Raw genomic sequence first — 27,639 nt, forward strand, 5'->3', positions numbered from 1 at the left:
GAAGCAGAATGTTATGAAAGAAAAGACACAAAGTCAAGGATGTTAGGAAAACTTATATTAGAAAAAAAATCACAATGAGAAAGCCAGTAATCATAAATGAAGGAGAATAAAAAGTCAAAACATAAAGCCTTTTTTTTTTTTTTTTTTTTTAGTTTTTCGAGACAGGGTTTCTCTGTGGTTTTGGAGCCTGTCCTGGAACTAGCTCTTGTAGACCAGGCTGGTCTCGAACTCACAGAGGTCCACCTGCCTCTGCCTCCCAAGTGCTGGGATTAAAGGCGTGCGCCACCACCGCCCAGCAACATAAAGCCTTTCTAAAAACAACAAAAACCTAACAAGATAGTCAAACTAGTTCTAAAAGTGTACCAAAAAAAAAAAAAAAAAAAAAAAAAGGAGAAAAAGAAGGAAGGGATATGGGGGTGGGGTGGGAGACAATGGCTGCTCAATAATTTAAGTGTACATTGGTCAAATGCATGAAGGGGAGTGACAGATAAAAGTATTTTTAATTCAATAAGTAAAAACACTACCAAAAATAGTTTTGTTTGTTTTCAAGAAACTTAAATACGAGCTGAAGTAACTGGAGACTGCTCTCTGCAGGGAGGATCAGCTGACCTGTCTTCCCCGTGGCTGCTGCCTCATGTCTACCCAGGCTGTCTTCACTTTGGTGGAGCCTCTCGTTGTATATCAGGAGCCCCTATCGGCTACACTCAGCTCTGTGATGTGTAGGCTGAACAGGCTCTCCTACCCTCCCTCAGGCTCACCAGTTCCTCACTCCCTCCTAGCTGACGATCCAGCTGGGGTCACCTCCCAAGTGTTAGGAGTGTTGGAAGCAAGCACACATTAAGATCTGTCAACACTTGAACCCAAGAACCTTACACACAGGGAAGGTTTTGCAAACAGCCAAGGGTTACAGAACGTAAGGGCTTGCTCCAGGACTCACCACCAATACTCACCTACGTGAGGAATGTAACTAAATATAACATTTAAAATTATTTATAAAATACAGACCCTTACAAATATATCTCATTATTTACATTTTTTTATTTTCATAAAAACTTAGTTTATTTGAACCATTTCTTGCTAGTACACTTTACATGAATTAATACCATCGAGATGAGAGTCCTCTCAGGTATGATTTCATTCATTTTTAAAAGTCAAACAAAACACTTGATTTCAGTGAGAAAAATTATGTATACATAAAAGACAAAGACAACCTCAGCAGTCATGATCAGCCACCATATCTTTTCTTGAGTTCTTCAAGAGAATCCTTCAATTCTGATTTTTCTAAGTGATTGAATAATACATCTGTGACTGAAAAAGAAAATAGATTGTATATCACTTTCGCTTTAAAAAACTATGCAAAACATACACTCAAGAGGTTATTTTAACCTGTCAAATCAAGAGATTTTTAACCTGTCAAATAAAAGCAATAATAGCATCTTTCATAAATTCTAGTTTATAGATTTAAAAGGCTAATATGAAAAGAATACAGCAATTCAGTATTTCTAAAGTATTTTGCTACCAGTATAAATTTCCCTTACATCCTTGATGACATTAATCTAAGCAGTCCACACTCAACACTTGGCAAACGATGACAAACCATACTTCTCAACAATAAACTGGGACAAACTGTCACTTGACAGTGGTAATAAAGCAGGTCACTGGAGCTGATGTTTCTGAAGGCTGAGTTAGAACAGAGCGACTGAACCTGCTTCCACGTCTCACTCAGCAGACAGCAGAGACCAACCAAGACCCTGCTGGTAGGGTGACCTGAAGAACCAGCTCACGCTCAGAGCACACCCTGAACTTAGGCTGCTGGAGGGAAAGACACTCATGTGCTATGTCCCGGCACTGAGGCCTAGGGAAGGAGCCACAATTTCTGCTCTCATGGAGCTTTCGTTCTGTCTGAGAAGGGAAATAAATGCGTAAGCAGGGAAGGAGAAAGAGAAGGGGATGAACAGTGGAAGGCAGGAAGTTATTCGGTCAGAGCTGATGGCAATAAAGTGACAACAGAATGAAGTGGTGAAGATATGGGAGTAGGTACGCAAGACCAGAGAAAGTCTTTGGAGGGCAAAGCTTGGCCAGACGGCTCAGCAGATGGAGTACTTGCCATGCAAGCCTAATGACCTGAGTTCAACCCCCACGACCCACTCAAGATGGAAGGAAAGAACCTACTCCAAAAGCTGTCTTCTGAGCTATACAGGCGCGCAGGTGTACACACACTGGTGATAACAAAGGCTGTCTTCTGAGCTATACAGGCGCGCAGGCGTGTACACACACATACACTGGTGATAACAAACGCTGTCTTCTGAGCTATACAGGCACGCAGGTGTGTACACACACTGGTGATAACATGATGATGGAGATAATTTTTAAAATGCAAAGCTCTATTGTGGTTTTTAAAAAAGTCTTCTAGAATAGTAATACTAGCAAAACTGATTAGGAATTTGAGAGAAATGTTTTTGATGAGCTCAAACAGGGCTGGCGATGTGTTTCAGCTGGCAGAGTGCCTCACAGTCATGAAGCCCTAGGTTCAACATGAGCCAATGGTTGTGGTGGCACACACCTAAAATCCAACACTCTGCTCCGAGATAGTGACAGGAGGTCACAAGTTCAGGTCATCCTTAGCTACAAGTGAATAAAGGCTAGCCTGAGATACATGAAAACCTGTCTCAAAACAAAGGAAAAATAACAATCTTTGACTCCATGACTCATTCTCTTTAGTGAATTTACATCACTATTTACTAGACTCCATGAAGCTGTAAGGCCAGTTTGGTTCTGACATACTTTCTCTCCACATAAATCCAGAATGACTGTATATACTTAGTTGAGTTCTGAATATCCCAAAGGCTTTTCTGTTTCTATCCAAATATTAGAAAGAAAAAAAGAAAGAAAGAAAGAGAGGAAGGGAGGGAGGGAGGGAGGGAGGGAGGGAGGGAGGGAGGGAGGGAGGGAGGAAGGAAGGAAGGAAGGAAGGAAGGAAGGAAGGAAGGAAGGAAGGAAGGAAGGAAGGAAGGAAGGAAAAAACAGAGTCTGAGGCTATGACTCAATGGATAAAACACTTGCCAGATATTCTTAGGACCAGATCCCCAGTGCCTGCATGAAGCTGGACACTGCGGTGAACAGGAGACAGCAGAGACAGGAGGATCCCCTGTCAGTCTGAGGGCTGGCTAGCCTAGTGTATGCAGCAGCACACAAGAGACCCTGCCTCAAACGAGACGGAAGACAAGAACTAGTACCAAAGGCTGTCCTCAAACAACCCACATTCGTACAAGTATCAACACGCACACTAAGCACACTCTTACACTAACATAAAAATATTTTTAATTATTTAAAATTTTTTTAAAAGATAAAACAGAAACTTTTAAGTTAAATTTATTTAAAGATTCATTTTATGTGTATGAGTGGTTTGCCTGTATGTGCCGGGTGCCCAGAGTCAGAAGAGGGCATCACAGCCTATTAACTGGAGTTACAGACAGTTGTCAGCCACCATGTGGGTGCTGGGAACTGCTCAAGTCCTCAAGAGCAAGCAGTGCCCTTAACCACTGAACCATCTCTCCAGTTCCTAACTAGTTTTCTACTTTTTACTCCCTGTTTGTTCACTTCCCGATGTAAGGGTGCTTCTCTCACAGCTGTTGGGTGTTTTGTTTTAATAACAATAAAAAAAAAAAAGGTCTTTCCCTATTGTACTCTAAGCTGGCCTCAAACTCAAAATCCTGCCTCATCCTCCAGAAGGCTGAGATCACAGTGCACGCCCAGCACATTCAGCTGAGAGCGTCGACAGCAGAGTACTGACTGAGAGCCCCTGTGTGTCACAACTAGGAACAAGGACCTAAGAGGAGCTCACGGATGCTTAGTGCAGGGAGCACTGAAGATACTTGCTGATTTTCTCAAAACAGGGCTTTTGTGTGTAGTCCTGCCTGTCCTGGAACTCGCTGTGTAGACCAGGCTTGTGTCTGACTCAGAGATCCACCTGCCACTGGCTCCCACATGCTGGTATTAAAGGCGTGCACCACCACTTCTAGCTTTTGCACTCAGGAGGCAGAGGCAGGTGGATCTCTGAATTCAAGGCCAGCCTGGCCTACAGAGCTAGTTCCAGGACAATCAGAGCTACACAGAACACCTTGTCTTAAAAAACAGACAAAAAGGGCATTCTTTTAATTGAGTGATTTATCTTTTGCCCAAAAACAGAAATAGACCCCCAAATGCTGAGAACTGAAACTTTTATAGAGTTTAACTGTTATGCCACCCAGCAGTACAAATAAGGATTAGAATTCAGGGTCATCATGCCACTCTTGACCCCAACTAGAATCCAGCTGCACTACACGCTCTGAATGCTACTGGTGTGACTGTCCAGGCCTCCAGCACATGCTGACCCCACTCCTTTGGCTAACTAACTTCTGCACTTAGAATTCAGCTGAAATTAAATACTCAGGGAGGGAGCCCCTCAGAAGGGATGAGACACACGCTGTACCCAGTTCTGTGGCAGGAGCCTCTGCATGCCCCACAATAGCAGAATTCAATCTCTATACAACTGGGGACAGCCTGGGCTCAAAGCTCCAGTATGGTTTCCTTAACTCTGTAACCTTCATAAACACCTTTAACCCCCACATGCCTTGGCTTCCTCCTGTTAGGAAATGATAATAGTATCTACATTTGAAAATACTGCCAAGAACTACAGTTTTAACTCTATGTAATCCAGCTGCACATCAATTAACTTAATTACAAGCATCTAGAGTTGACTGCATGTATCTTGTACATGGTAAGCAGCTAGTAGTAAAACGGCAGCAGAGGAGGGTGAGGAGCTGCAGGAAAGCTCTCTCCGAACTTACTCTTCCTCTCGGGTCCTGACATGAACATCACTGCCATGTCAAACCTCTTCAGTTGAGAAAGCCTCTGTAAGATTTCAAAGATGAGAGATGGCTTTTCCTTCCTGAAACAGTCCAAACATGAACACAAATCATTGGTTATAGGCAGTCATTTTTTCCTAACAACAAATTCTTCACTTTCCCTTGAAGTAAGTCAGTCTCTGTCTGTTTCTCTCTCTCTCTGTCTGTCTCTCTCTGTCTGTCTGTCTCTCTCTCTCTCTATAGATAGATAGATAGATAGATAGATATTTATATATATATATATATATATATATATATATATATATTTGTTTGCTTTGTTTTTCAAGACGGGGTTTCTCTGTGAAACAGTTGTAGCTGTACTAATAACTCTCTCTGTAGACCAGGCTAGCCTGGAACTCACAGAGATCCACCTGCCTCTGCCCCCTGAGTATTGGGATTAAAGGTGTGCGTCACCACCACCCGACTGTAAATCTCTATCTTAAGGGAGCACGACATGTGCTACTGCTGTCTCTCACACAGGGCACTTGTATTCTACTATAAGAAGAGGTCTGTCCCCATAGACTTTCCCTTCTTCCTGGTTTGTTCTTGTCATCTCTTCGTTTCTGTAAGAGTAAATCTTACTAGGAACCGAATGTTGTTATGGACAAGATATTAGGATCAAAGTGAATGAACTTTCCAGATCACTGGACAGAACATTACAAAGTGAGAAGACAACTGAAAGATCCAACTTACTCAATGTAAAAGTCATGTAAAATTTTAATGATTTGATTGAATACATCTGGATCTAGGTTTTTCTGAAACAACTTCGGATACAAAGATGGTTCGATTTTCTTGGAAAAAGAAGAGTTAGAAAGTTAAATTGCGACAACACTCATAGTACATGTATTATATAATATTTCCTCAGGTAAAATATTATGAATAATTACTAAACACTAATATTTAATGAGAAATAGTGAGGTTTTACTTAAACACAGCTCTGAAAGAAGGATGGACATGATAGGGACATAAGATAATCACAGCTCTTAGCTAGAGAGATGCTCATGAGTACTTCCTGCTCACATGAAGGACACAGGTTCAGTTCCCTGTACCATCCCACAACTGCCCATGACTCCAGTTCCAGGGGTTCTGAAACACACTCTTATATGTATACACATACACATATGCACATGTACATAATTAAAAATTATAAATAGAACAATCCATGAACAGAAGAGATGGGTCCTATGAGAAAGTCCCAAACTACAACTACATGGAGAGATAAAGGCAGCCTGGCCTGAGATAGTGCCTGAAGTGACCGTTCACTGTGAAAGTGTAAGGCAGCGTCAGTACACCTGAAGACTGTACTAATCTATGATTTGCGAAATTCATGCAATTTAACTTATTTTGAGACAAATAAAAGCTCGCTTTTAGGAAAATAAATGTCCAGATACCACAAGCACTGCCTGACATACAAAAGACACTCAAGGATTGTAATTTTCTTCCCCTCCTCTTAGAAGATGAAATATTAAAGCTTAGACTTTCATATCAAAGTCTAATATGAAATTAGACTTTAAGTCATTTTAGGCCCTGGAATTCACACACAGTTCACTTTTCTGATTACATGTCCAGAAGTCTGTCCAGGACAAAGCACGCCAGGCAAGGGAGAAGCATTTTATGCAGTTTCATTATACAAAAGGCAAACATAGCATTGCTACAGCAACCAGAAGAAAGTCTCTGACCTGCGCCCAGGGGCGCTGTTAGCTCCCTCCACTCACCTTTAAATACTGATACAACAAATCTGGGGAACTTCTCAGCTGTCTGAAGTCAGACTCGAGCTGGAAGGAGTTGGCAGGAACTGGAGGCAGAGCAGCAGTGGCAAACTGATCCGGTGTCTGCTCTACCTTCACAGAGGTCTTCTCACTGAAAGACTGGCCCAGGTCCTGCTTCAAATCAGCCTGCGGTCTGGAGTATTTTAGAGCGTTAGGCGACCAGTTAAGAAGCAGCCAAAACCCAACAAAAGGAAAGAGCAACAGGAAACTTTTAACTTCTGATTTTGCTGACATTGTGTTTCCTATCTGCATTCTGATAATGTTCAATTCTTTCAACGTGTGTGTGCACACACAACATGTACCTTTACAATGTGTGTGTGTGTGTCCCCATCCTTATAACTCTTCACATTCTGGCTATACAATGGCTCTAATCAACTGCTAGGTCATGAGTTAGGCCATTCTTTGAGAATATCATTTTTTATCTAGTACAACTCAGCCTTTCAGAAATCTGAATTTCAGCTTCAAGATATTTGAGGAAGAAATACTTCACTTTAAAGCCACCTTTGAACAGCATTCTTGAACAATCATACACTATTTTAAATAAACTACTAAAGTTCAATGTTGAAAATAGACAAACTTTGCGTGTTTACTGAGTGGCAATATAAGACTAACCAGTAGCCCAAGCCAAGCCAGTGGATTTATGTCTTCTCTACTGTCAGTAGGAAAATAATGTGAAATTAATTTTAAGCTAGAATACAAATGGGATTGCTTCATTAAGGTATTTTTGTACACATATCATTATACTGTGTTTTAATTCACCCCACTTCCACAACCACCCTGTCTCTGCCTCTATCGCTGAGGTCCCTCCTCCCTGAAATAGCCTCCCTTATTTGGTTTTGACTCTCAATTCTAAACTATATCTTTAAAGAGTGCAAATAGTCTTCAGTATTGATGGATATAACAATGGTAACATTTTAACTACTCATTCTGTAGACCAGGATGGCCTCGAACTCAAAGATCAACTCTTCATTTTTTTATGATGCTTACTTCTGTCAAATACTCATTCTCATATTCTCTCTCTCTCATACCCACACACACACACACACATCCCAGTAGAACAGAAGTAGAACAGCTATTACTGAGGTTCTAGAGAAGAAAATAAGCAAAATCAATTTGATCAAGAATCAAGTCAGGCAGTAGTGGCAAACGCCTTTATTCTCAGCACTCGGGAGGCAGAGGCAGGCAAATCTCTGTGAGTTGGAGGACAGCTGGTCTACAGGGTGAGTTCCAGGACAGCCAGGACTACACAAAGAAACCCTGTCTCGATAAACCACACACACACACACACACACACACAAAGAATGAAGACACTTGAACACCTCTAAATCACTTGTATTCACTTTGGTAAAGGTATAATGATGGTTCCCTAAGCAAAATCTCACACTAGAGTCTGCAGACAGCTAGCTGCTAAACATCAATGATGAGAACTCTTCTCTGTAATACCGACTGCTTGTGGAATTATCATTATAGAGACTGTCGTAACAGTAGCTACTCACTGTAGGACCAAAGTGTCACTGATTTCTTCTATTTTCAACACTTTGGCTCTTGGAGTATCACCTGCAGGCAAGGCGTCCCCCTGGTTTGAATTCTTCTTGCTTTCGGTGCCCACCGTTGTTGCTGTTGCACTTGCTCGATTACTCTGGGGAGCAGTGACAGTACTATCTGGAGAATCAACAGTCTCTATCAACTTGCCAGTTTCTTCAATAAAAATCTTCTTGAGTGCTTTCTAAAACAATTAAAATTGATTCTTTAAATCAATACATTAAAAACTTTCCCATCCTAAAGTCACAAGTCTAAAAAGACTGCTATGTTCTTACGGCTAATATCCCAGTTAAAAGTAAATCCAATTTGTTGGCTAGACAGATTTAGGACTATAATAATACATCTGAGAATACAAACAATAAAAAGCTATTTGCCTACCCCTGGCACCTAAATGGTAGGCAAGGGATATACATAACACCAGTTACAAAAGTGAAAGCTCAGACTGCAAAGAGCAGGAATGGCAAAGTAGAAAGAAGGCTGCAAGGTAGCCCATGGAGAGGGAGGAGAGGTACAGACCACCTGGGAGGGTATGAGGACAGCCAGTACAGGAACAAACCAGAGTTTGGACTCTACCTTCAGGACAATAGGGAATACCCAGAACCATCCTGACAGCATCCTCAGGGCTGAGGAAGTAGTACAGGAGCACACAGGAGCCAGCACTGCATATGAAAAGTCTAGCTTGATACCCTAAGCACGCTCTCAAGTGTGTGACAGCTGCGTAAGCCCAGTCCAGGATACACATCTGCAAACCACATTTACAAGCTTGGTGGGGGTTACCCAAAATGGTTTTCCAGTTTAATAACATTCACTACTGATCAAGGAAGAACCAAACAGGCAGAGTTGCTCTTGCTTCTGCTGCTATGATGTCTTCTCCAGACCAGCTGCCCTGAAGCTTCCAGCCAATTTGTCAGAGTACTGGAACCACAGCCACACATCCCCAAAACCAGCTTTTCACATGGAATCCAGGGACTGAACCCAGGGACTGAACCTGAGTCAAAGAGCCTGCTTTCCCCTACCTAGCCATCTCCCTGGTCTGACTGTCCATTTTTGTTTGTATCATTTTAATCTTACATCTACCTAATGGGAGGGGTCATGTGGAAGTCAGAAGACAACTTACAAGTCAGTTCTCTCTTCCCTCCCAACAATGTGAACCCCAGAGATGGAACTGAGCAAGTCAGGCTTGGTGACAAGTGTTCCACCCATTGGTGCTTTGTTTTGTTTTTTGTTATATTTGTTTTGTTTTTTAGTTTTTGCCTTATTTACATTAGCATTTACAATTTTGTACTGTCAGTTATACAGTAACCTGTGTCTCACTGGAAAAAGCATTTACGTTTGTATTTTCTCTCTAAACATAATACACAGTATTTTCTCTACTTTCCACATCTCTGAAAGACCCCCAGCCCTGCTACATTGCCTAAACCCAGCTTAGCCGTTGTAACGCCATTTCACAAGGCCTTTACACAAACAGGTATAGGTTCAGGGCAAGGCCAGTGCTCTTAGGCTGACAAACAGGATATCTGTGGCCAGACCTCTGGCCTGGGAGGGGAATGGAAAATTCTGGGGAAAACCACATGCACCCTAGATAGAGCCAAGTCAGTTATTATCAGATCTTCATGTTCCTGAGGAACTTGTCCTCAAAGTGAACCCTTCGCCTCATTTGTACTGACCAATGAAATCCCTGTAACCATGCATCTGCTTCTGTGCCCTGCTTCTGCTATAAAAGGAACCCTCACCCAGTCTGCGGCACGCAAGTCCTCCGAAAGACTTTGCCGCCCGCAGGTACCTGCGTCTACCTAATAAACCTCTTGCAGTTTGCATCCGATCCATGGTCTCGGCCTGGTCTTTGGGTCCGGGGATCTCCACCTGAGGGAAGGTCCCCTTCAGGGGGGGGGGTCTTTCATTTGGGGGCTTGTCCGGGATTCGAGACCCCCCCCCACCCAGGGACCACCGACTCACCACCGGGAGGTAAGCTGGCCAGCACCAATTTGTTAGTCTGTGTCTGCGTTGTCTAGGTTCTTTGTTAACTCTGTACACTCAGATCTGGGTGCTCTGTATCTGGCGGGCCCAGGAAGGAGCTGATGAGCTCGGACTTCCACCCTGCAGCCCTGGAACACGTTCCAAGGGTGTCTGGAGCCCAAAATTAGGTGGCAGATTTTTCGGAGCTCAATCTGTATCAGACCCAAAGTCTTGCTTTGCTGACTTGGTTCTGAATCTGGTGGGCCACGTTCCAAGGGTGTCTGGAGCCCGATTTTTCGGGGCTCAGGCCGTATCGGAAGGATACGTGGTCCTGGTAGGAGAAGAGGGATCCGGACCCTCGCAATCTCCGTCTGAATTTTTGCTTTCGGTTTTGCGCCGAAGCCGCGCTACGCGTCTATATTGTCTGTGTCTAATTGTTGGATTTTTGTGTTTAATATGTTCTTTGTTTTTGTACATCTGTTTGTACTCAAGTCTAAATTTGGTACCATGGGGCAGTAAGTAACCATCTCTTTGCAGACCCAGCTGTGGAAATTGAAAAGAAACGCTGACAGTCTGCCCCTCCTTCACCTCTCTAGGCTGTGCCTTGCTGAGGCGATTGCCGCCCTGCCGGCATGCTTTCTCCCCAGAGGGCACATCTGGGGGGGGGGGGGAGCAGGGCTGGTGATCTCCTGCAGCGCAGCCTGGAGCCAGGCCTAGGAGAGGCAACCAGTTCCAGCCCAGAGCAAACTTCTCAGCAGGGCACAGGGCAGGGAATGGCAGTGACCCTGGCTGTGGCCCCACATCTGCACGTAAGTCCCAGGCCCAGCAGCGGCCGCCTCAGCTGTCACCATGGGCAAAAAGGCAGGCCCCGGGAAGATTCGCCATGGGCTCCAGCTACAGTTGCCCAGGCGAGGAGCCTCTGCTATGGGCGCCGATGCAGAGACGCTTGAACTCCTTAGCATCATCGCAGGAGCCCAGGGCACATAACTCTCCCCTAAGTGCCGGATCCTGGGGTGACACTGAGCCTCCGCCACCACACCCCACTCCACAGGGGAGTTCACTAATGAGAGAGCCCTCTTAGCTTAACAAAGGCTTTGACAAATAAATGTAAGTGCAGAGTGAGGTCAGGGCCCCTGGCTGTAAAGCAGGATATCTGTGAAATAGGACATCTATACAACAGGATATCCTGAGTTAAGCCTTTTGTCATCTCCGACAAACCCCAACCACCTCTCACCTCCCTTGTCCCCACGCCACCCCCTCCTCATGTAGCTCCAGAAAGCCCAGAAGGACCAGAAGTAGTGGCAGGCGGACTGCCCCCACAGGAATCTCCGGCTCCCTCGCCCATGGCCGGACAACTTCGGGGCAAACGCGAGCCGCTCCCTGATTCCACTTCTCAGGCCCTCCCCTTAAAAAAGGGCCCAAATGGCCAACAACAGTGCTGGCCATTTTCAGCCTCTGATCTTTACAACTGGAAACAACATAACCTCCCTTTTCCAAGGATCCAGTGGCGCTGACTAATCTCATTGAGTCCATTTTAGTCACACATCAGCCCACCTGGGACGACTGCCAGCAGCTCTTGCAGGCTCTGGCGCGGAAGAATGTCCTGGGCGACAATGAACGCCCGACCCAGCTGCCGAACGAAATTGATGCGGCTTTCCCCTTGATGTGCCCTGATTGGGATTTCACCACGCTTGCAGGTAGGGGACACCTATGTCTCTATCACCAGTTGCTCATAGCGGGTCTACGAGGGGCAGCACGCCGCCCCACTAATTTGGCCCAGGTAAAGCAAGTGATACAAGGAAATGAGGAGATACCCTCAGCATTTTTAGAGAGACTTAAGGAAGCATATAGAATGTATACTCCTTATGACCCGAGGACCCTGGACAAGCTACTAGCGTGTCAATGTCTTTCATTTGGCAGTCCAGTCCAGACATTAGAAGTAAGTTGCAGAGACAGAGACTAGAGGGATAAAAAGAGAAATCAGGAGTTAAGCAGGTTGCTTGCCACCGTAGTTCAAGGACAGAGTAGAGAGGGAGGTAGGCCGGGAGACCGGAAGGGGGCCAAAGCGGACAGGGACCAATGCGCCTACTGTAAGGAACGAGGACATTGGGTCAAGGACTGCCCCAGGAAGCCCAGAGGACCTCGGAAATCCAAACCACCTGTCTTCGAATAGTAGCAGCTATTGCAGTCCTTACCAAAGACGCAGGTAAATTGACTCTGGGCCAGCTCCATCCTGGCACCCCATGCAATGGAGGCTTTGGTCAAACAACCTCCGGACTGCTGGCTCTCAAATGCCCGCATGACTCATTACCAAGCCATGCTCCTGGATGCGGACTGGGTGCAATTTGGACCTGTGGTCACTCTCAACACCCCGCAACCTTGCTCCCCTTGCCGGAGGAGGCAGAGCAACATGATTGCCCAGATCCTTGCGGAAATGCACGGGACCAGATCGGACCTGATGGATCAACCCCTTTGGAACGCTGATTACACCTGGTACACGGACGGTAGCAGCTGCCTGGCCTATGGGGAGCGGAAAGCGGAGACAGCGGCGACCACAGAGACTGAGGTAATCTGGGCAGAGGCTCTCCCAGCAGGCACCTCCGCTCAGAGGGTTGAACTCACTGAACTGACCCAGGCGCTTCAGATGGCGGAAAGTAATTATATCGATCTCCTAAAAAAAATGGGGGCCACCTATGACCCCACAGAGCACAGGCCTGCCTTCGTCTCCCAGGTAAGTCAGTTGGTGGCTAAGCTTTTGGGGATCGAATGGAAATTACATTGTGCATATAGACCCCAAAGTTCAGGACAGTTAGAGCATATAAATAGAAAAATTGAGGAGACTTTATCTAAATTAACGCTTGCAGCTGGCTCTAGAGATTGGGTGCTCCTCTTGCCGTTGGCCTTATACCGGGCCCGCAACACTCTGGGCCCCTATGGACTGACTCCTTCCAAGATCCTATATGGGGCCCCTCCCCCATCTATAAACTTCTTTGACTCAAACATTGCTGATTTTGCTAACACCCCTGCTCTGGAAGCTCATTTGCAGGCCCTACAATTGGTGCAGAGGGAGGTCTGGAGACCCCTTGCAGCTGCTTAAAAACAGCTGACTCCAAAGCTGTGTCACACCGGTTCCGGATTGGCGATTCTGTCTGGGCCCGGCAACACCAGATCAAGAACCTGGGACCTCGGTGGTGGATGGGATTGCAGCCTGGATCCACGACCCCCACATCAAGGCCACCCACACCACTGGGAAAGTGGAGTCGATTGCGACCCCAGCATGGAAGGTCCAGTGCACTCAGAATCCTCTAAAGATAAGACTTACCCAAACAGACTCCTAACTATGCTAGGGATCCTACTGGGGCCAACAGTTACGGCTCAAGGAAGGAGCCCCCACCAGATTTTCCAGACTAGCTGGATAATCACCAATTTAGAGACTGGAATAGAGGCCACCCTTGCCACAGGAGATCATGCTAAGGATGCCTGGTGGCCAGCCTTGCAGTTTGATTTGTGCGCTTTGGCCGAGGGAAGCTGGAGCGGGACTACTAAAGTCAAAGGAGATTCCTATCCAGAATGCAGGCATTCCGACTGGTATGGAAACGCGGGGGTCCCGAGTCTTATTATTGTGCTAGTTGGGGATGTGAGACATATACTAGAGGATGGTGGAAAGCTAAGAAGGGAGATCTCATAAAATTCACAGCCCCCGATAAAGGAGATTCCAAAATCAACATGAGTTTTACAGAAACAGGCAAGAAGGCTGATTGGTCCAGGGGAAAAAAAGATGGGGCATAAGACTATACACCCCGGGAAAGGACAACCCTGGACTTCTTATGGCCGTGAGTCAGACCTCTGCACCCCTTAGCTGCTCTTCCTACCCTCAGCACAGGTTGACCCTGTCAGAGGTCTCTGGAAAGGGGCTCTATATAAGAAAAGTCCCTACAACCCACCAGGCTTTGTGTAACTCAACCCAGGAGGTGTCTACTGGATCTTATTACCTAGCTGCCCCCAATGGGACTTATTGGGCATGCAATACCGGCTTGACCCCATGTGTATCAGCCACCGTGCTAAATGTAGCCTCTGATTATTGTGTTTTAATAGAATTATGGCCCAAGGTTACCTACCATGAGCCTGAATATATCTACAGCCACTTTGAAGGCAGGCCTCGGTTCAGGAGAGAACCCATCTCCCTCACCCTGGCCCTACTCTTAGGAGGCATCACCATGGGAGGGATTGCAGCTGGTATAGGCACTGGGACCACTGCCCTCATAGCAACCAGTCAGTTCCAGCAATTACAGGTAGCCATGCATACAGACATTAAGGCACTGGAGGAATCAGTTAGTGCCCTTGAAAAATCACTGACCTCCCTTTCAGAGGTGGTCCTCCAAAATAGGAGGGGCTTGGATATATTGTTCCTATGGGAAGGAGGACTGTGCGCAGCCCTCAAAGAAGAATGCTGCTTCTATGTAGACCACACCGGGCTGGTAAGGGGCAACATGACAAAACTTAGGGAAAGGTTAAAGCAGAGACAGAAGCTGTTTGAAGCACAACAAGGATGGTTCGAAGGATGGTTTAATAAGTCTCCCTGGTTTAACACTCTAACATCCACCTTGATGGGTCCTTTGATTATCCTCCTTTTGATACTCCTGTTTGGACCTTGCATCTTAAACCGCTTGGTCCAATTTATGAAGGACAGACTGTCATTCAAGCATTAGTACTGACCCATCAATATCAAAGATTACAACAACAGGAGACTGAGATCCCATAACTACTTGGAGTAAAAGATTTTACTCAATGATAAAAGAAAACGGGGGAATGAAAGACCCCCAGCCCTGCTACATTGCCTAAACCCAGATTAGCCATTGTAACGCCATTTCGCAAGGCCTTTACACGAACAGGAACAGGTTCAGGGCAAGGCCAGTGCTCTTAGGCTGACAAACAGGATATCTGTGGCCAGACCTCTGGCCTGGGAGGGGAATGGAAAATTCTGGGGAAAACCACATGCACCCTAGATAGAGCCAAGTCAGTTATTATCAGATCTTCATGTTCCTGAGGAACTTGTCCTCAAAGTGAACCCTTCGCCTCATTTGTACTGACCAATGAAATCCCTGTAACCATGCATCTGCTTCTGTGCCCTGCTTCTGCTATAAAAGGAACCCTCACCCAGTCTGCGGCACGCAAGTCCTCCGAAAGACTTTGCCGCCCGCAGGTACCTGTGTCTACCTAATAAACCTCTTGCAGTTTGCATCCGATCCGTGGTCTCGGCCTGGTCTTTGGGTCCGGGGGTCTCCACCTGAGGGAAGGTCCCCTTCAGGGGGTCTTTCAATCTCCAACACTCTTCTCATTCTTTACCTCCTCTTTACTGCTTTCCCACTCCCCCTCAATCACTACTTAAATGCTGATACCCTTAGCTCTGAAACAAAAATACCATAAACTACATTTTCTCCAATCAATACCCCAGTGGTCTGACTCTAAGCACAGTAAAATTCCAAGTATGTTAGCCTTCTCCTGAACATAACCTCAAGCAAAGAATCCATCAGGATGAACAAAATCAATTGGGGAAAACTAAAATCCAAAGACCACATACATCCCAAATGATACACAAACACAAAGAAAGAAATACCAAAGCCATGAAAGCATTCCACTGTGGCACACTCCCACCAAGCTGACACCTTCTGGGTAAGAAAAACAGAGATGATGAGACACCTGAAATGCCAGAAAAAAACTTGAGTTCTACCCCAAACAGAACCGATGACCATATAAGGGACCCAAAGAAAAAGATAAGGAAATCAATTCAGGACACAGACAAGAAGTTACCAAAGTAAGTGAAATAATTCATAACTTAAAGGAAAAATTCAACAAGTAAGCTGATGCTAAAAAGGAACCAAATGGGAATTTAAGAAATGGAAGCATCAATAAATTAAAACACATCAGAAAGCATCATCAATGGACAATACTAAACAAAATTTCAGAGATGGAGGACAAAGTTGAGCCAATAACACAATATAAAAATTTCTTTATATAAGAAAAATATGTAAAAATATATAAGTGAAATGTAAGTTCCTCTAGAATGAATTCTCCCTAATTTTGTCAATAATTCTATGAGGCATTTATTAAGAGTATTGACTAGGTACACCAAGAGTTTCCAACATTTTACGTTTACTAGTACAAAGTTTGTTTCCAGTTCTAATCCTGTTACAATGATATTTGTTGCAAAAAGGCCGCTTGTTGATTCCCAGCTGCTCAACCCCAAAATAATCACATAGAAACTATATTATTTAAAACACTGCTTAGCCCATTAGCTCTAGCTTCTTATTGGCTAACTCTTACATATTTACTTAATCCATTTCTATTAATCTGTGTATCACCATGTTGCTGTGGTTTAGTCTCTGGTGGGGCTACATGGCTTCTCCCTAACTCCGCCTCCTTTCTCCCAGCATTCAGTTTAGTTTTCTCCACCTATCTACCCTATCAGGCCAAACCAGTTTCTTTATTAACCAGTGGTTTTGACAGCAGACAGAGGGGAATCCCACATCAGATACTCAAGGGCAGGGAAAAATGAAAGCGTAGTACTCACAGGTGACCCACGGTGAGGTGGATTATCCACAGCGTTTATCACATTGTGTCTTTGTGTAGAGTCAAGAAAGACTTCATCCCAATGTCCTCTCTCAATTAATTCCTTGAAAATAAATTTATAATAGCTATCAAATATTCTTAAGTTAATTATGTAACTAATAAATTTATGTACCAGATGTCATGATGATATTTTGGTACAGAAATATACTACCTTTTTAATTTTGGAAAGTTCGGTGATGGCCTGCGTATTTCCAGGTTCCAGAAGTAATACAGTTTCAAAGTCTAATGGGTATTTTAAAAAGGAACAAAACAGTGAAATTACTTTATGATATTCAAAACACGACATCTTTCGTTAATAATCCCTTTATTTTATTTATTCATTTTGGCTTTTTGCAACAGACTCTTGCATATAGTCCAGACTGTTCTCAAACCAGCTACACAGTCAAAGATAACCTGAACCCCTAATTATCCTGCCTCTATCACCCGAGTGCTGGGACTATGAGCATGTCACCATAGCCGACAGAAATCTTACTGCTATCCAGTGAGCTCTACTTCAGACACTAAGGAACAGGCAGGCAACAGTAAGAACAAGTGTCTGTTCAGCTCTCTAGTGGTTTCACGGGGATTCCAGGGAACTCTTACACAGCCCTGGTTTACAGATGATACAAAGAGAGCACTGAATTTAACCACAGCTCACACTTAACAGATGATGGACGAGACTACTATACCCTAGAATATTACTCAGTGCTTAAAAGGCAATAAAGCAAGGTGCGGCTACACACACATGTAACCCCAGTACTTGGGAAGCAGAGGCAGGAGGACTGCTATGAGTTCACACCTATCCAGGACTACATATCAAATGCTAGGCCAGCCAGGGCTAATATAGCAAGACCATCTCTCAAACACTGAAAAAAAAAGTTCAGTAAGAATGATTAGCAGGGCCGGGCAGTGGTGGCGCACACCTTTAATCCCAGCACTCGGGAGACAGAGGCAGGCGGATCTCTGGGAGTTCGAGGCCAGCCTGGTCTAGAAGAGCTAGTCCGGTATGGGCACCAAAGCTACAGAGAAACCCTGTCTCGAAAAATCAAAAAAAAAAAAAAAAAGAATGATTAGCAGGAAAAGGCACTTGCCACAATCCTGGCTGATCTGAGTTCTATCCCCAGGCCCCACGTGGTGGAACGAAAGAAGTAACTCTCTGCAAGTTGGCCTCTGACCCCCGCATGTGTGTCTGTGGCATGCATGCATGTACATACACATGTTCAATAAAATAAAATATAAAAAAAAAATTTTAGAAAACTTTAAAAAGAGGAATGAACTTCTGATACCTCAGCATGTGTAAAGCTTAAAAACATTCTAAGTTAAAAGGACCAGACATAAAAATTCGGTCACGAGTCCACCTATGCGGCATATCTAACATATTCAAACTTAGCCCAGTGTGGTGGCACATGCCTGTAATCCCAGCACTCAAGAGGCTAAAGAGTTCAAATCCAGTCTGCTATATAGTAAGACCCTGTCTCAAAAACGCAGTAGTAACAGTAAAATAGTCAGGTTAACAGACACAGAACAGTGATTACCAGGGGCTGGCAAAGGGAAGAGTAAAATGAATAATTAGCATCCGATACACAAAGTTTAGAAGGAATACAGACAGAAAGTTGCACAACACTGACAATACACTTTTACTGAAAATATACACCTCAAATGAAAAAGTCCAAATTTAAAACCCAGGACCACCAGGCCAGCAGGGGTAGTATTGCCCACGGTAAGTTGGGCCTTCACTCATCAATTAACAATCAAGAAAATGTACCACAGGCTTGCCTAGTTGCCAGTATGGGAGGAGCATTTTCTCAATTGGAGGTTCCTCTCCCCAAATGACTCTGGCTTGTGTCAAGCTGAGATAAAACTAACCAGCACATGGGGCTGAAGAGATGGCTCAGAGGTTAAGAGCACTGGCTGCTCTTCCAGAGGTCCTGAGTTCAATTCCCAGCAACCACATGGTGGCTCACAACCATCTATAATGAGATCTGGTGTCTCTTCTGGTGTATATATGTTAACGGAACATTGTATGCATAATAAATAAATATTTTAAAAAAAAAAAAAAAAACTAACCAGCACAGACTTCAAAGGAAACAAAAAGTGAGAAACAAGTGAACTCCAAAAATGAAGAACAAAGTGCAAAATGAAACAAAAGAAAACACAAGTAGCAGAACCAAGTTAGTGTTCTGAAGAGAAAGTAAAGAAATCCCACAGGACAAGATAACAAAGAAAGAGAAAAAGAATGCTTATAAGATTGAGAAAGGATGGCAGGGTGTGGAAGCACGTGTCTTTGATTCCAGCACTCAGGAGACAGAAGTAGGAAGGTATTTGTGGGTTCCAGGACTGCCAGGGCTACTAAAAGACACCATCTCAAACAAAACAAAAAGAATAAGAAAGGAATCATTACAGCCCTTATGTTATTCTCAATGCCAGCTACTGATGCCTCCTCTTCTCATTCTTGACTGTTCCTCACTTTTCCTATTTGTCTACAATTCACATTTTCCTTCCTTCCATTAGTGATTGACGGAGATGTTATAGATAATCAAGCATACTATGGAAGGTGCTATTTTCAAACTCACCTTGCTCTCCGGTGTGCTTCGTGAAATTCAGTATCCTTGAACTGTGGGAAGTTACAGAAATCTTTGTTTCTGCCCATAGGAGTCTTATCAGGGTAAGTATGTGAGTTATTATAGCCTTACCTTGCTTGGCCTCAGTGATCTTGCCCAAAAATGTTCTTGCAGTTCCTCTTCTGGCAAAAGCCTTTGCATACGAGCCGTCTAGTGAGATAGCTTGTGTGCAGTCTCTTTCAGCTTCTTCATATCTATTGAACAAGATAAAATTACTAACTGGAGAACATGTAGCTTATAGAAAACATAATACTGGGACTGGTGAGATGACTCAGTGGATAAAGGTGCTTGCTGCCAGGCCATTATCCATATGGTGGAAGGAAAGAATCAAGTCTCACAAGTTGTCCTCTGACCTCCATGCCACATGCCACGGTGCATGCACACACAAGCCATGCATGAAAGCATACGAGAGAGAGAGAGAGAGAGAGAGAGAGAGAGAGAGAGAGAGAGAGAGAGAGGGCTGACTTAGAATTGGCTATACTTTCTCCTCAGTCTAGCATATATAATTTCAATGAACAATTCCCAAAACTCTGTTTGGGGGGAAAGATTATTTTCAAAATTTCTTAGTCCCACTAAATCTCTGAACCATCTGGAAAGGAAGAAAAGAGTCGCAGACTGTGGAGAGTCAGGGAAGGATGGAGCCCATGACCATAGAGTAGTCTAAAGAACAGCACTGCCACTACACAGCTCTCCAGTCTCAGTGCGCAATGGGCTACATGACAATCACAACTGGCACCACTGGCTTCAAGGTAAAGCTCACCAAACCCCGGAGCAGCTAACGTAAGGGAAAAACCCACAGAAAATTAAAGGATTGCTATGTATGTGAGCCATTGCACATCGTCTGATATCTGGATGAATATTAATCAGTAATGCAACCAGCAATCAGTTCAGACTAATTGGTGCTAGTCTAAGAGTAACAAAGAGCATACTACTGAGTTATTTTTATATGTCTTACTTCAATATGCACCTCAAGAATAGGACCCAGATTTGTCCTGGATCCACTTTATTCAAGTACTAAAATCCTGCCTCCCATGCCTGGATACATCATTTATATCCCAGCAACTCGACAGATCTTCTGAAGCTAACCATTCACCAGCCTACAGTCCAGTTTGCCTGCCTGTAGACCTCCATCACTATAGCTCAAGGTTGCCTTACTCATCTACTAGAAACCAACTACCAACACAGACTACCACCTCAAGAAACAGTATTTCTTGTATAAATTAGCTAGTCTAACAACTTGAATAGTCTTTCTTTTCCTTTTTCTTCCTGTGTGTGGAATATGTGCTCCTATGTCTACATGTGGAAGCCAGAAGTCAGTGTGAACTGTCTTTGATGATCCTCCACCTTTGTGACCCTGCAGCTCACCAACTGATAAGACTATGCTTTGGCAAGTCCGTGATTCCAGGCCTGGGACTGCAGATGTGTGCTGCCATGCTTTGCATGTGGGCTCTAGGGATGCGAACTCAGACTACCATGTTGGGAACTGAACCAGTTCTCCCTTTCCAGCCCACTTTCCCACCCACTCCTACATCTCCCTTCCCTGCCCTGTCCATCTAATCGGCTCTAACCTGACAGCTGTGGAAATCAAGTCACCGCTTGTTACTTAAACAAAAGGTTGTGGAAGCTTAAATACTGTACTTTATGTTCTACATTTGCCTCTAATATATAAACACCTTCCAAGTACAGGAGAAGGCTTGTGATGCTAAACTGTACTGTGCTGACCTAATACATTACTAAGGTGATTATCAACAAAAGCAATAAATCAATACAATCATACACTCACAAATACAAACAAAATCTCACCTCTATGAAGGTATTATGTTTGACATTAGTCAAACCATTTGGGTCTTTGTCTAAAACAACATATGATAGTTCAGCAACAAGATTCATAAGCTCCCAAAAGCTGGAATAACCATTACTGGCTAATCAAGAAAAGACAAAGTTCAAGTTGTGTCTATCGGCTTAAGTGAGGTTAAAAACACAACCAACATTTCTCTCCTTAATAGAGAGAACCTGGAGTCCTTTGAGGAGTCTGAAAACTTGCAAGGGGAAAAATTACGTAGTCTCAGAAATCCTGAAGTGAAATTTCAATTTCTTTCAATTACAAACAGATAATTACGCTCACTAGTAAAGCAGTACTATAATCCTGAACCAATAAAACACAGATATTATTATGTATAATACAATGTTACATTAGATCTCAAAAAGTCCTTACTGCTCATTATTATTTCAGAATCACAGCAGAAATTCAACCTACTGCTTGCCTGCAAGTGACACCACCTCAAAAACAATAGCAATGAAGTTTGTAGTGCTTGGAAGACGGCTCAGCAGGTGAAGGTCCTGCCCACAAGCATGACGACCTAAGTCGGATCCCCAAAACTGATATGGAAGGAGAGGTCAGTTCTGCAACCTGCTCTCTGACTACACATATACCACAAACACACACAATAATAAATGTAATAAACATAATTTTTAAATAGTACACAACAGTATAATTATAAGTTGTACAATGTCTATTAAAAATGTAAAGATAAAAAACTCACATGATACATACTACGCCACATGTACACACATTCCTTGTCTCTAAATTTTACTCTCAGTAACTTTAATGCAATGCTGGGGGTTGATTTATTCTTAAGCATTGCATTAAAGTTAATGAGCACATCTCTAATGTATGAGAGGTCCTGGATTCTAACCCTAACACCAAGAAGAAAGAAAAAACTAGAAAGAAACGAGGAAAAAGAATCAAAGACAGATGACAAAAATACTAAATCGACTAAACTTTATTAATTGGTTAATTTAAAATGCACTCTTAGTAAATTTCACCCTGAAAGCAAACATCATACTTACTTCTGAAGCTTCAGGTAGGCCATGGCTCTGTTAGCTGGGAGGAGGGCATTGGCACCATCGGCAGCTATCCCCCTAGTGTAACATTCAATTGCTCTCTCATACTTTCCCTCTTTGAAAAATCCATTCCCCTATTATTTGGGAGAGAGAAATGAAAATCAAAACATGCTGAAAAATTAAAATCTTAAAGAAACATACCAAATACCAATATGAAATCAGTAATTATATTATATTCCCACTGCTGATAATCTAGAGATGTAGACAGGCAAGCGAATGACATGCTGAGTAGGCTGGAGGACTGACCCGAGCCACAGAAAAGCCAGGAGTGACTGCACCAGCTTGCAGCCCTACTGTGGGAGGTGGACAAGGAGCTCAGGGGCTTGTCTACCCAGGCAGTCTAGCCAGCTTAAGCTCCAAGTTCAGAAAAAAACATGTCTCAATAATAATAATAAGATAAAGAGTAACAGAGAAAGATGATCTTTGGTCTTCACACAATCATACCCCTTACACAGATGTTACAAACATCTACGTCATGAGACATTTAGTATCTATTAGAACATGGATTTCTTAAATGGCGCTATTTTCTTTTCAGCACAAAAATACTACTATATTATCTACAACATCATTATTTAAACAGTTAAGGCTCAAACATTACACTAAGTCTTTACTTACATTAGAAACTATCAAAAAAGCCTACAGAATGGAAAAGATCTTCAATAACCCCACAGCAGACAGAGGTCTCATCTCCAAAATATACAAAGAACTCAAGAAATTGGTCATCAAAAGAACAAATAATCCAATAAAAAAAAATGGAGTACAGATCTAAACAGAGAACTCTTAACAGAGGAATCTAAAATGGCTGAAAGACACTTAAGGAAATGTTCAGCATCCTTAATCATCAGAGAAATGCAAATCAAAACAACTGTGAAATTCCTTCTTACACCTGTAAGAATGGCCAAGACCAAAAACATTGATGACAACTTATGCTGGAGAGGTTGTGGGGAAAAGGGAACACTTCTGCACTGCTGGTGGGAATGCAAGCTGGTTCAACCCCTTTGGATGTCATTGTGGCAATTTCTCAGAAAACTAGGAAACAACCTTCCTCAAGACCCAGTAATACCACTTTTGGGTATATATCCAAAGAATGCTCAATCATGCCATACGGACATGTGCTCAACTATGTTCATAGCAGCTTTGTTTGTCATAGCCAGAACCTGGAAACAACCTAAATGCCCCTCGACCAAAGAATAGATAAGGAAAATGTGGTACATTTACACAATGGAGTACTACACAGCAGAAAAAATAACGACATTTTGTATTTTGCAGGAAAATGGATGGAGCTAGAAAACATTATTTTGAGTGAGGTAACCCAGACACAGAAAGACAATTGTCACATTTACTCACTCATAGGTGGTTTTTAAACATAAAGCAAAGAAAACCGGCCTGCAAATCACAGTCCCAGAGAACTTAGACAACAATGAGGACCCTAAGAGAGACTTATATAGATCTAATCTACCTAAGAAATAGAAAAAGACAAGATCTCCTGAGTAAATTGGGAGCATGGGGACCTTGGGAGAGGGTTGAAGGGGAGAGGGGAGAGGCAGGGAGGGGAGCAGAGAAAAATGTAGAGCTCAATAAAAAAAGAGAAAAAAAAAATGAATTGTAACTTAGTTCTATATTAAATCTGTAGTTATCTACATATAAATACATTTAGTTTGTTCCCTAAACCTAAATGTGCTTATAATTCTTTTGAACATGATTATTCTTATGTATAAGTCATCAATAACTCAAATTTTGCATTACTAGCCACCAGAGGTTTTAATGCACTTAATTTCAACTTCCTATTCAAAAAACTTGTTTTTTAATGTGATAGACAGAAACGTAGCCGACAAACAGCACACTAGAAGCAAACATTTCACTGAACATCAGAAGCCCACTGGGTTACCAGATCTTTCTCTGAAATGGCCTTCTGCTTATTCTGCTGTTCTTCAATGTGTTTTTTCTCCCCTTCAGCTGGCTTAGTCACTGCAGCAGCTTCTTTGGGACATGAGTTTTCTTTGGATGTTAAAGCCTAGGAGACACAGCACTCAACTAAAATAAAACAAGTAACGCAAGATGCATCTGTATTAGACCCAAAACGCAATTAAATAGAGTAAAATGTCTGCTACACTCCAACACTGGGATACTTTCTATTCGCATTCAGTCTTTGTACTTATTAAAGTAAAAGCAGTATTGTGTAAATATATGTAAAATAAATTGAATATGCTGCCTGTTTCGATAAAATGAGCTGTATCCAGCAAATATAGTTGATCATTTAAACTCCAAATATTTGTCAAATTTCTACATAGTCCGGGCACTATTCTAGGTGCTGTTTTTCAAGCATAAAATAACTGAGATCACATTACTAAATTTCCCAGATTTATTATTCAACTATTATTTGACCTAATATATAAGAAAATACCTTTTTCAACAATAACGAAGTTGATATACTTATCATCAATTTTATGTGCAATGAGTAATATTTAAAACCAGATTTCCTCAATGACTGTCACACTTTTCACAATGTGCCAAGATTGCAAAACAACTGCCGTTTTAATTCAAAGGCCAAGAGTACGCAACTGCTCTCTGCCATCAGAGCACCGATCTCCCATTTAATAACATCTACGGTCCTTTTTCTTTTGGTCACAGACTCATTATGTAGCACAAGCTGGCCTCAAATCTGGGTGCTCACATCTCTCTTGTCCCACATGTCAGTCACTGGAGTGAGCCACCATGTCTGATGATTCTATTATTATAAAGTTAGTAATTTTACTAACATACAGCTTACACAGCAGAGAATCACATAATGTGCAAACATTTATCCAAGAAATAATCACTGAAATAATTTTAAAACTGGGCTGGTTAAAAGCAATTGCAGGTTTTGCAGAGGACCCAGGTTCAATTGTTAGCACCCACATCAGTGGCTTGCAACTTCCTATAAGTCCAGTTCCAAGGGATCTAGTGCCCTCTATTGGACACACATGTGCACATAATTGAAAATAAATCTTTAACATTTTTAAATTAAAAAATATCTTTAAAAAAGAAAAAATTTAAAAACCGTCATTTGGGAAAAAAGAGGCAAGTTTTAGAAATCTCAGCCAACTTTTTTCTTTAAACCATACTTTATTTTATATATATATTATATATATTATAGCAATACAAATTATGTATAACGGAACGATTTGATGGTGCTTCAAACAGAATTCAAAGAAATAAAATTATTAAGAATCATTAGTTCTAAGTAAATCAGTGTTAGCCAATTTATAAAAAAGCTTATAAGTAGGGGCCATATCTGTAGAGTACCCCTGACTTACCAGTTAGGGTTGCATCTCTACAGTACCTCTGCCTTGCTAGTTTGGTTAAACTGTATAGTACATGAAATAAAATTATAATATTTCTGTGTAACTCCAGCACTTGGGAAGCTGAAGCTTGCACAAGTTGCCTGAACTATGTACTGAAATCTACTGTGGCTGGGAGGCTGATGACATAGCTCAGCAGTTAAGAGCACTGTGTGATCTTCCGAGTTCAAGACCCAGCTGATGACATGGCAGCTCACAAACATCTGTAACTCTGGTTCTAGGAGACCCGACGTTCTTCTGACCACCAGAGGCAACAGGCAAGCATGTGCATATAGGCAAAATGCTCAGACACATAATAATAAATAAATATGCTTTTTAAAAAATCTATAGTATATATACAATCTAAGCAAAAAGTTTCACCTTCATGATATAAAAGTCAAACCTGATGCACTTAAATGTTTATCATTTACCTGATCAATTTTCCTGAGTTCATTTGTTGCTTCAAAGTTATCTGGTTCCAGTTCTAATACTTTTTCATAATCTAAGTAAAACAGAAGATAGAGAATTTTTTAAAAGGAGGATAATTTTACAACTTGTACAAAACCATAGCAATTATTCTACGATAAAATGAACTATCAACACTATTAATCTACTAAGCATTTTTCATTCTCTCTCAGGCAGACAGAACCCTAAGAAAACCCTTTAGCAAACCATCTTCCACCAGCTCCCAGGTGGTTATGTCATCATAAAATGTACACCACCAAGCCACACAGAACAACATCCATGAGACATCAGTTTTATTCATTCTTTGTAATTACACAGGGCTTGTTATGGAATAACAAGACAGCATTTTCTAATAAATAAAAACACTTTGTTCTGTGTCCTGCCTCACAATAGCCAACAAGATGACTTCACCTTTATTTTGCAGATGAGAACTAAAGGTCAGAAGACATGAGTCACACGTGCCGTTCCATTGTTCAGTTATGTAAGAGTCTGAAACAAAGTCTGATCGCAGCAAACAATGCATTCTTCCCAAAATAAGAAGACATCGTTTAGATTACCAAAAGGACTGGCAAGATGGCTCAGCAGGTAAAGACACCCACTGTCAAGCCTGACAATTAAGTTTGATCCCTGGGACCCCTGCACACCCTGGAAGGAGAGAACCGACTCCCTCAAGCTGTTCTCCAGCATCAACTCACACGCTGGGACATGCACACACATCCAAACACACCTGTATTTTTTAATTGTAAAATAAAATTTAATTGCCAAAAAGACAAGCTTTGTTCAAAACACTAAGTATTTATAAAGGGCACTATACTTATTAGTATTCTCTGTATTCTGTGTTACCGAATGAAGAAATATTTAAATGATGACCTAAGAAGATGAGTACCTTTTCTAGCCTCCTCTAACTTCTGCAGAGCAAACCGAGCAGCACCTCGTCTGGCATAAGCTTTGGTGTAAGTCCTACTTAAGGCAATTGCCAAATTACAGTCAGACTCAGCAACGGCAAATCTGCAATTCAAAAAAATTAAAATAAATGAAGTTATAAAAATAACAGACAAAAACTTCAAAATTAATTTCTGAAATTACACAATGAGTTCCAGGCTACAAAATGAGATCTTGTCTCAAAAAAGAAAAAAGAAAAAAAGAAAGTAAAGAAAAAAGAAAAGAAAAATTAAAATACAAACAAACAAAAATTTAGAAACCCCATCTCTACACACGCACAACCACTCACACATGTGTAGAAAGCCCTTACTTTTTCAATCTAAAGTAAGCTGATGCTCTGTTTGTTGGCAACACAGGATTATACGGGTCAGCATCCATGCCTTTTGTGTAGCATTCAATAGCTTCATCATATTTTCCTTGTTTGAAGTATTTATTGCCCTGAAAGAAAAGAGAATCAATCAAAATGGGTTGAGTCCACGAGTTCTGCCAGAGGAATGAAAACAGTTCCCATTGCTCTCCCAGACAGCACCAGCTCACAGAAACGCGACAGCCTGAAGGAGAAAGGGAGCCTTTCAACACCACTGAGGATACAGGGGTAAAAAAAAAAAACTCCAATACTTTGGAC

The 27,639-nt window shown here is 42.5% G+C and overlaps 1 protein-coding gene across 4 annotated transcripts in view; it reads right to left on the minus strand.

Moving 5' to 3' along the window:
• Window positions 1–1,018: 1,018 nt before the first annotated feature.
• Rpap3 (RNA polymerase II associated protein 3) overlaps window positions 1,019–27,639 on the minus strand; it is a 47,996-nt gene continuing 21,375 nt past the window's right edge. For all 4 annotated transcript variants that reach the window (XM_057792409.1, XM_057792407.1, XM_057792406.1 and 1 more), the window contains exons 5-17: window positions 27,325–27,452; window positions 26,959–27,080; window positions 26,039–26,109; window positions 24,176–24,301; window positions 22,234–22,361; window positions 19,456–19,577; window positions 16,935–17,005; window positions 16,725–16,826; window positions 8,152–8,381; window positions 6,602–6,788; window positions 5,580–5,677; window positions 4,830–4,930; window positions 1,019–1,308 (exon numbers count right to left, since the gene is read on the minus strand). In XM_057792409.1, coding sequence (XP_057648392.1) covers window positions 1,226–1,308; window positions 4,830–4,930; window positions 5,580–5,677; window positions 6,602–6,788; window positions 8,152–8,381; window positions 16,725–16,826; window positions 16,935–17,005; window positions 19,456–19,577; window positions 22,234–22,361; window positions 24,176–24,301; window positions 26,039–26,109; window positions 26,959–27,080; window positions 27,325–27,452 — 1,569 coding nt within the window. In that variant the 3' untranslated portion in view covers window positions 1,019–1,225. The remainder of the gene's footprint in view (window positions 1,309–4,829; window positions 4,931–5,579; window positions 5,678–6,601; window positions 6,789–8,151; window positions 8,382–16,724; window positions 16,827–16,934; window positions 17,006–19,455; window positions 19,578–22,233; window positions 22,362–24,175; window positions 24,302–26,038; window positions 26,110–26,958; window positions 27,081–27,324; window positions 27,453–27,639) is intronic.

Source organism: Chionomys nivalis, chromosome 17, assembly GCF_950005125.1.
Source record: "Chionomys nivalis chromosome 17, mChiNiv1.1, whole genome shotgun sequence".
NCBI lineage: Eukaryota > Metazoa > Chordata > Mammalia > Rodentia > Cricetidae > Chionomys > Chionomys nivalis.